This window comes from Haemorhous mexicanus, chromosome 12 (genome assembly GCF_027477595.1).
Source record: "Haemorhous mexicanus isolate bHaeMex1 chromosome 12, bHaeMex1.pri, whole genome shotgun sequence".
Lineage (NCBI taxonomy): Eukaryota > Metazoa > Chordata > Aves > Passeriformes > Fringillidae > Haemorhous > Haemorhous mexicanus.
Genome location: NC_082352.1, coordinates 17,987,837 through 17,997,657, shown reverse-complemented (window position 1 = coordinate 17,997,657; position 9,821 = coordinate 17,987,837). Strand labels below are relative to the sequence as shown.

General features: G+C 37.4%; 1 protein-coding gene across 1 annotated transcript; it reads right to left on the bottom strand.

Moving 5' to 3' along the window:
• Nucleotides 1–1,143: 1,143 nt before the first annotated feature.
• On the bottom strand, nucleotides 1,144–9,797 carry CENPN (centromere protein N). Its single transcript, XM_059857407.1, has 11 exons — nucleotides 9,592–9,797; nucleotides 8,814–9,003; nucleotides 7,665–7,710; nucleotides 7,069–7,125; nucleotides 6,565–6,641; nucleotides 5,341–5,517; nucleotides 4,543–4,644; nucleotides 3,919–3,976; nucleotides 3,405–3,517; nucleotides 2,668–2,791; nucleotides 1,144–2,342 (listed from the first exon to the last, which is right to left on the bottom strand). The coding sequence occupies exons 2-11, from the start codon at nucleotides 8,982–8,984 to the stop codon at nucleotides 2,227–2,229; spliced, it is 1,041 nt and encodes a 346-aa protein (XP_059713390.1). The 5' UTR covers nucleotides 8,985–9,003; nucleotides 9,592–9,797; the 3' UTR covers nucleotides 1,144–2,226.
• Between the last annotated feature and the right edge of the window lie 24 nt (nucleotides 9,798–9,821).

The following is a 9,821-nucleotide window of genomic DNA, read 5'->3' as shown; positions in this document are numbered from 1 at the left end:
GCTGGATATTAAGAAAAGGTTCTTCATCCAGAGCACAGTCATTAGAACAGACTCCCCCGGGAAGTGGTCACAGCAGCAGCCTGACAGAGCTCCAGGAACATCTGGAAAACACTCTTAGTCACAGGGTGGGATTGTTGGAGTGTCTTGTGCAGGGCAGGAACTGGACTTGAGAACCCTTGTGGGTCCCTTTCCAACTCAGAATATTCTGATTTCCTAATATTGGAATCACCCACACAACACACAGAGGTTTTTCCCCTATAGCTGGTCAAGTTAAGGGAGAAGATGAAGACCAGTTTTTGGTAAGAGTTCTACCATAGATGTAGCCCCAGGATCTGTGTTCCTCCTGCAGCCCTTGTGCCCTCAGCTGCAGGCATTCTGCTGCTTGGGGGTTAGCACAGAATAGTTTGCGTTGAAAGGGACCTTTAAACATCATCTAGTCCAACCCCAAACTTCCAAATTGCTGGAAGAGACCAACTGGAATGGGGACGACAAGATTGGTCTCCACATTCCCTCTTGTCCTCACCTCCTCCATGGGGACACCTGCTCAGCAAGAAGGAACCCCAGAGCTGCAACGGTTTCCTGACAAATTAATAAATACACACCTCCTTGCCTGGAAATGCTGCGTAGTTCCTGGAATATCCCTCCTTACAGGAAGTTAGAGATAAAACATCTCTGAAAATCAGAGATACTAAAAAGGCGATGGAGGCTGCCTTTCCCAGAAACAAGAGGCAGTAGGCCAGGTACTGACAGTGTTCTAGAGCACTTGGGAACTTTACCTTTATGGTAAATCACTGCCCTCTCAGGCATTTAGGTTATTTGGGAGAGAGCATTATGAAGAACAAGTTGCACAGAGTGAAATATATGCTGGAATCTTAATGGATCTGAATCCTGGAAGTATAGTGAATATGTTAAGAGCCAGCTCTTAATGTCTATCACACCAAACCTGGAATTCTTCCACAATCCTAACATTATGTTAAGTACTTTGTCAAATCAACATTTAAATCACACAGGTGGAATTCCTAAAATCCATACCACTAGCAGATAGTCCTAAACCTATTTTCATGTGTGAGTTATAGAGATGCTGAAAACCAAACCAAAAATCTGAATACGATAAGTAATGTTTTCAAGTCAGGCCAAACAAACTTTCATGAGAAGACCTAATTTACACCTTTATTTACAGTCTAAAGCCAAAAACATTCCCATACAACCTCTGGAAATATGGCTGCTTCTGCACACTGAGATACTGAAAGTATATTGGAATTCTATATACACCAAGTACATACAAAACAATCCAGATAAAAGTAAGAACTTGAATAATTTAAATGAATCTTCAAATCAATCTCAAAAAACAAAACAGGAAATGTCTATACAATTGCCAATATTTACCAGCTCTAAAGAATTTCATTGCAAAGCTGTTTGCCTTAGTGACTGTCGCCATCTTGATTCCAATCTTTGTTCCCAAGCAAAAATCCAGATCAGCGGGCAAGGATTTCCGAAGGATAAAATATTGAGATATTCTAAAACATGTAACTTCCTCAAAAGAAAATACTGCCTTTTCCATTGTATTCTTCTGAGATAAAATTTTCTAAGACATTAATAGCAACAGGCAAATTTTCAAGTATTTCTTACTGGCTGTTGCCCTTGGTGAGAAAGACTTTGGAAGCTGAATTAATGAATCCCTCCTAAAGCTGGATGGAAGCTTCATACTGACATCTGCATTCCAAAAGTCCATTCTCCCCCATGCCCTGAAATAGTCTTAGAATACAATTTTTCTACTTAGATAAAAACATGCCTGAGCTGCAGCCAGGGAACCCACCCATTTGAAAGGGACTGTTCCCATGTTCCAGGGCAGGTGCTCTGTCCAAAATATGAAAGTCCACCTGGAATATTGTAGCCATCTACAGCTATGATAGCAAAGTGAATAGCTACAGCTATTATTGTGTCTTTATTAACTTCACAAATACTATTATAAATACAATTAAGAGCAGTCATCACATTTAAATTTAAAATAACTATCATCTCTGTTTAACAGAAGTTAGCCTTAACTAATAAAAAAAGCTAGTTGCAAAGTTTAAAGACTGTGGAAAAATAATTCAAGCAGAGCCATAATATGGAAAAAACTTTAGGGTATTAAGAAAGAATAATTTATTTTTTAAAACCTTATGATGATTTAGATTAATACCAGTAATAAATGAGTCGCATATTTCTCTATTAATCAGTTTTAAATTAAGGGCTTACAAAACTTTCTGGATATGAGCCTTTTTTCTCCCTAATTTTAAAGTAATTCCTAGCTTTATGTGGTATGCATGTAAGGAGTGGTGAAAGTGGTGCATCAGCCATACCTGGGGAGAGAGAGACACACAGATAATTGCTGCTGAACTCAACCACTACTTACCTTTAATAACTGTTAATAAAACTGAAGCACAAAACAAAACCACTGAAACTAAAACCACAGCCTGAGTATCCATATACAAACCAGTAATTCTAAGAATAAATTAGAATAAGTTTAGAATAAATTTTTAAAGTGGTAACATTTTTATTCTACATTTCTTTTTCTAAACCAACTATAAAGTTGCGCCCTTATGCAAGACACAAGCAGAATGTAAGATGACAAAAATATTTAAAACTCTGGAATTTCCATCCATTTTACAGAGCTGGAACACTTACCTGCTGGTGCCAAGGATTTCAGTGATTCTAAAAGATGTGGACTAGAAAACTTGACCAAACATCTGAATGGTTCTTTTTTATCCAAAACATCCATCTTAGGATCACTTTTAAACATAGTCTCAAGCTGTTAACACAAAAATTAACCAGTGAGTACAAGAAATAAATGTGTTTTATTTATATGTTATTGCATATTACATTTAAACATTTAATAAGACTGTTATCAATTTGTAATGTTAACATGATTCCAGCTGGAGGAATGCTGTAGTAAAATCTGAGGGTGCCACCATGTGGCAGAATTTTCTGCTGAAAGCAAGAGGCAGCTGGTTGAGCAATACTGTAAAACATTAGGTGTCTCTTAGAATTTTCAGTTTATCTGTTCCTGCAATAAAACCTGTGCATCACTGAGAAGTCAATTATGGTGTCATACATAGCATAAACTTTGTATGTACTTAAAATAACACTTATTTGTTATGCTTCAACACATTGCTAGTCTAAATCTACTTTTGTTACAAAAACAGGGCAAAATGCTGAGTTCACAAGGCTGAAAGACTGAAACACAATCTAAAACTCTGATCAAATTTCAGCCTGTTTCTTACAGAGACTTTTAACTCATTTATTTTAAAATGCCCTCCCTAAAGTTGGAAAACCCCCATAATATTTCTTAAGTTTGAAATTCAATCTAACTACCACTACATTAAAATCAGAAAACCCCAAATCAAATTGGTTGCTTTTCCTACCCTGTATTGTGCAAATTCGAGTTTTGGTTGGGGACCACTACCAAAAACTTCCTGGTTCAGTCTGTGGATTCTTTCTTTCTCACTTCTGTTTTCTTGAACTATCCTTATATCTGCTGCAGGGGAAAAGAGTAGGAAAAAGAAAACAGAAAGACAATGTTGTCAGCTGCTGCAATCCAGATTTTCTAATCAGATTATTCCAATGAAAATTTGTAAATAATAGTTTTAATGAATTCATTGCACTCTTTTTTTGGCCAAGGTAGTTGTCTCTACCATTTATATTTTCAGTTCTTACCAAGAGAAAAACACAAGCTAATGTGAGATACTGGGCATCAAGTGGATTTGGTTTCCATGTCCAGTACCACTCATGGGAAATACCGACCTCTCCCAGTGCCAGCCCGTATTAAGGCACCAGGGAAGGATAACATAATGGGAATGGAGCATATGTACCTTTTATCAATTTCACAAGCTAGCAGGAATGACATTTAAACTGCCTTTACATTTCAATTATACATACCATTTTCTGGTTCTACATTCCCTCCTGGCAGAGGTTTTGGAGTGTTAGTTTGAAAGTTCTAAATGGAGAAAGAGAGAGAGAAGAAAAATTATTTTAGTTCAGTTCTACTTTTAGAACCTCTAGCTGAAAGGAACTTTAATATATTTCCTTTTATTTCTTATTCTGGAAGAATGATCTTCAAAATTTTGACCATTACTAGAAGTCTGGAAGCCAACATAATTTTGAAAAATAAAAAGAAGCCTGTCTTAGGATATTTGTGAACATTTCCCTATTTACAAGTTTTGCATGGATGAGGAGACTAAGCACCCATTCCAACAGCCTTCAATTCATGGCTCTAGGAAGCCTAATGAAAGGATGCTAAGAAAGCTTAGGACTGAATTGTTCATCTAATTTTTAGTCTGAGTTTAGCCATCAGGAATTACAATAATAAAGAGTATATGGGATACCAAATAATTACATCCCCATTGCAATGTTACCTTCATGAAAGGCTGTCGACCTCAGTAGTTCAATATTATTTTAACTTGATGGTCTCTTGGAAAAGGTGAATTTTCCCCCTTGCTAAGGGGTGAGAACTAGGCCTGAAACAAAAAGCAAGACTTAGGATTTACTTGGGAAGTGGCTCACCTGGCTATATCTTTTAAAGACAATATCTTTAAGGGAGTTTAAAGAATGACTTCGAAGCTCCATTTCACGGATGTCATGGTAATTGGAAGCAACAATCAGGGCCTTTAAATAAAAATTGAAATTGTTTTAACATCAGACTTGATCATCACTGTGTTTGTAATATGTACAAAACATAGCATCTCTAGACATTGTGATGTTTTTGTTCCAAGGTAAGCAACTGGCCTTTAGCTAGGATTTTTATTTCTGAAAAAACATTGCAGAGATTGTTATACAGCTCAGGTTAATATTTAAAAGCATTCACAGTAGTAACAAGCTAAGTCCCCTAGTCTTACCAGCTGAAAAATAAACAAACAGAATCAGAAGATATTTGAATTACTACTACAGAAATTTGAGGAAATTTCTAAATGGAGGAAAAAACACTACCAAAAAAGCTGATCATCACAAATAAACAGAAATGATTCCCTGATGAGCTCATATGCTTAGTTCTTGAAGTTAACAGTGTTGATCTAATATTCTTCCACTTCTGTGAGACAATTTAATGGAATACTGTCCAAGACTTGGTTAAGAGATGAAATTCAGGAGCAGTACAAATCCCAATTAACTGAACTTATTCAAAATGCACCAATCCAAAGATTTGGGTTTTGTCCCATTTGTATCATGAGCTAAGGTGAGGGAAAAAAAAGGAGTTTAGCAAATTATGTTAAGTGAGGCATCTTTACCAATCCTCTTAAAAGCTAACCCAATTATAGCTCTACATGACTGTGGGGAAGTCAGGGTCTGAGCAGTTTTAATCTGTACCTGACAGAGCAGAGGCAAGGTGCTCTTCAGCACTGAGGAAGAAATGAAGACATAGGGAGTCTGTGAATGGTACACAACATAGCTGGGTTTGTACTGGTTTGGTTTTTTATGTGGTGTTCCCCAGGCAACTCTAATCCAGATTGCATTATCCTCATACTCCTTAAAGGTGATGGTGACCTGATGGAAATAGAAAAGTTTTGATTTACCAACACATTTGGGTATCCATAAACATTTTCTTATCTCTTAACATCTCTGTTCACAAGACCCAAGCATAATTTAGTAGCACTGCATGAATAAAAAAAAACCCCACTAAGTGGCAGAAGGATTGTATTTAAATAAAAATTCCACAGAAAAACAACCTCACAAACTGGGATAAAAAGAAGAATTACCTTTCAAACTCTAATATTGTTTTTCTTCCTGTCAATATACATTTTTTTCTGAAGGTTGAAAATAGAAAATAGCTTATTACAAAAGCACTGATTTCTCTTTTTGGAAAACAACACAAAGATGTCTGTTTAGAAGGAGGGCTAGTGGCAATAATTTCAATATGTCCATTTATGGACAAAGTAAACTTTTGATCAACTTGTGATTTTAGACCTGAATATAATATATTATAAATATAATAGAATACACAATCAAAAGTCTAAACATTCCCATTTCTATTCTTGTTGATTTGCTCCTTGCTTACTTCTTTCTACCTTGACTCAAGTAGGTTGACTTAAAAAAAAAAAACAACCAAACAACAAAAACCCCAAAATACTGCAAAACTTTATTCTAAGAGAGTGATGTGAGCTGCAGCTGATTTGCTGTGAGTGTGATTTGGATTTGTGGGCCTCTCCTGCTATGAATGGGAACCCACTGGGTGTCATGGAGTGACACAGGTGATCAGCCAGAGGCATTTTCTATTCCCTTGCCCAAATGAAGCTGGTGAGATAAAGCAACTAAAGGCTTCTGCAAACTGGGCAAAGATTTGATAAAAACCCACCAACTGCCTTTCTTGAAGCCAGTCACATTTTAACACAAACCTGCATTTTATTTCCTTCCAGCACAATTGTGAAGTCACTAAACCAGATATGCAATACATTTTTCATATTTCACATGCAGTTCCTATTATTCCCAAATGAATAATTCCATTTAATTCTTGACTCGAACTGTGAGGAACAGTTATGAAAACAACATTGACACCACAGCCATGAAGCAAATTTAGAATGGATTTATTCTTACATTTTTCAAGGCTGACCGAAGTCGTCTTTTAAACTTTTTTTTGAAATCTGTTATGTCAAAATATTCCAATTCTTCTCCTGTTATATGAGACAAAAAAACCCAACCAGAAATAAGATTTGTGTTTACAAGTAGTTTAGAGATGCTTTTAGTTTTGCTGAAACAAAATTAAGCAGAAAAAAAATAAAGTTGCATAACTTTATACACAAAGCTGTATTTTACTTCTGACCCATGTTATTTTTATACAGAGAAAAGATTAATATTTAGAAATTACTAATGTGTAATAATTGCTTGAGAAGATAATGAAAAGTATTCTAAAAACATTAAACATAATCTCCATTGAAAAATCCATAGTAGGCTGCAGTAAAATGTTAAAAATCTCTCTACAGAAAAAATCCAGATGAACCTGCATGAAAATGTAGGATAGTGGTTAAAATGTAGGATATGAGGCAGCACAGCACGAAGTTGCTGAGAATTGTGGGATTACAGCAAGGAAAGACATTTTACCTGATTTTTTCATCTGGTAAACACTCCACATTCTTTTGTTTTGGTAGATGTGGTTGTCTAGGAAAAATAGGAATTGCTCAATAATATAATGTACTATGAAACAGGAATTAAAGGAGCAAAGAATTTTACAATACTTTTATAGACAGGTTACTTTAAAAAATATGACTTCTGACAATGCAATATAATATTAACATTCTTGAACTACCATTCATAGCAATTATAAAAGCAAAATAGATTTTTTTAAATTAAAGAGATGTAAAGTTCTTTTCTAATTTGGTGAGTGGCTAATAAAGGGCATCCCTAGGGTTCAATGTCTACAGAAGGGTTTTACCTCAACTGCCCAATGTAAGACATCTAGACTGTTAGAAAAAACCTTGAGATTTAAACTACTGTCTAAACAAGTTGTGAATTGATATTGGAGTTGGGAGTTACATACTTTTGTTGATCTTGAGCTTTTTGTAAAAGAGGCCACATCCAATAAGATTCATCTAAAATGTGATGTGCTTACCTCAAATGCATCTGCACCCCACAAGGGTCAACACTATGTAATTATTGGCATTATCAACTTTATATCATTTAATTCACTTTTTACTTACAAATTATGTCTAGAGCTGCTGCTTGCTTTATGTCTGCAGAATTTTCCTAGAAAGAACAAGAGTGCATGATGAACTACAGGTCCAGAAGGCTCGATCACACTGTTTATCAAATGAAAAATAATCTCAGTTGTGGAAGTTTAAAGGACATTGCATTGAAGCCCACAGCACCCACACTCTCTTCAAAGGCACCACACCTGGTCCCAAGTTTTGAGAAATCAACAATGAAAACTATTTCAGCAAGGTTTAAATGTTCCTCTGGAGAGGCAGCAAGAGGAATGTAATCCTTACAGTGTGATGTACAAGCAATTAGAAAGAAAGTGAGTGGGTATTTATAACAATGCAACAATGACTGGTATTTCACTGTCAGGAGTTTTAACCTACTGGTTATTGCTTATTTATGCTCTACAGCGTGAAAAGATTTTTAAGAAACTGCATGACACAATTTGTTACAGATACAAGTATTTCAGAAAAAAATGCTATTTTAAAATATGGTATTTACCATCTGATGAGAATTACTTAAGAGTTTCTTTCCTGTAGTTTGACCTACACTCCAGGCAAGCAATTTTTTGAGTATGAAATTCAAAGAGAATCATACCAAAAGCTATAGGATTCAAGATGTATCAGTAATAACTGCATCCATCTGGGTTACGACATTAAAGACTTCTGGTACATATAAAGACTAAAATCAGATCATAGAATTTTTTTGCTTATAGCATGTTGAATGGAAGTAATTCTGGCCAAGGAAAGTTAAAAAAAATTAAAAGTCTAAAAGATATAAACTGGTGCTATCATTACCCATACTAAATAGCTTTAAATCAGGACTTTGTAATGAGTATACATCTTAATCAATGCATTTATTTTACAATTTAGAAATACACCCATTTTTTAAGAGGTTTAACATACTGAAATTTTATCTACCATATGTAACTTAGAGCTCAAAACTTATATTTGCATACTCAGTATAGGGCTGTTCTACACTCTTATAGATCAGACAAAATCAATGGTGTTACCAGCTCAGCTTTACATTTTCCAGACTACAAAGTGCCATTTGAGGCTGTGTTGTGGTCAAAGATTAATATTTCAGTTTTTTTCATGATGCTTCTCATGCATCCTGTATGTCAATGAGATTTTTTGAAGGAGAGGATTTACCTCACAGAGTTGAACAACTTCTTGAGAAATGTTGTCCTTTATCTGGTGGAAATTTAGAGTCTGCAGTTGTGCCTCAGAAAGAAAGCCCCATTTCTGCAGCATCATCTTGATTTCATCCCTTGGGATTTTCAGCACAGTTCTTCGGATGTATTCAGCCACAGTTTCATCCATGATGGAACCACCTGGAAAGCTGAAAAGTTAAAGAAAGTAAGACCAAGTCACAGGCAGGCTCAGGGGACTTGCTCCCTTCAAAGCTGTACAGAGCCGCACCTTGGCACAACTGGCTGACACTGATGGCAGTCCTAAGGGCAGCACTACTACAGACTTAGACCATAGCAAGTTAAAATACATGCAATAACTTACACAGACACTCAGTCATAGAATATCCTGAGTTGGAAAGGATCCAGAAGGATCAGAGGCCAACTCCCAGCCCCGTGCAGGACATCCCAGGAATACCACCAGGTGCCCGAGCGGTTCATCTAAACATTTCTTGAGCTCTGTCAGGTTTGGTGCTGGGACCACTGGCCTGAGGAGCCTGTTCCAGTGGCCAGCTCTCCAATGGATGAAAAACCTTTTCCTCATATCCAGTCTAAACCTCTGAGACAGCTTCAGGTCATTCCCTGGGATCCTGTCACTGGTGGTCAGAGATCACTGCCTGCCCCTCCCCTTCCCCTCAGGAGAAAGCTGTACAACTGCCATGAGTCCCCCTCTCAGTCTCCTGCTCTTCAAGCTGAACAAACCAAATCTCTCCACGCCCTTAGAAGTCTCCTTTACTGACCGAGGCCTGGTGCAAGCTGAGGGCTGGGGCGCTGGGTGCCGCCCAGGGCTGTTGCTGTTACTGCCTGCCCGGTCCGATGAGTGTCCGAGGCCCTCGGACAGCGGCCACGGGCGCGCAGAACCCCGTAACCGAGCGAGCGAGCGAGCGGACCGGATCTGGCCCGGCCCGGCCCGGCCGCCTCACGCCGCTCCCGCGCTCGCCTTTCGAACCGACCAATCAGACCCCGCGCC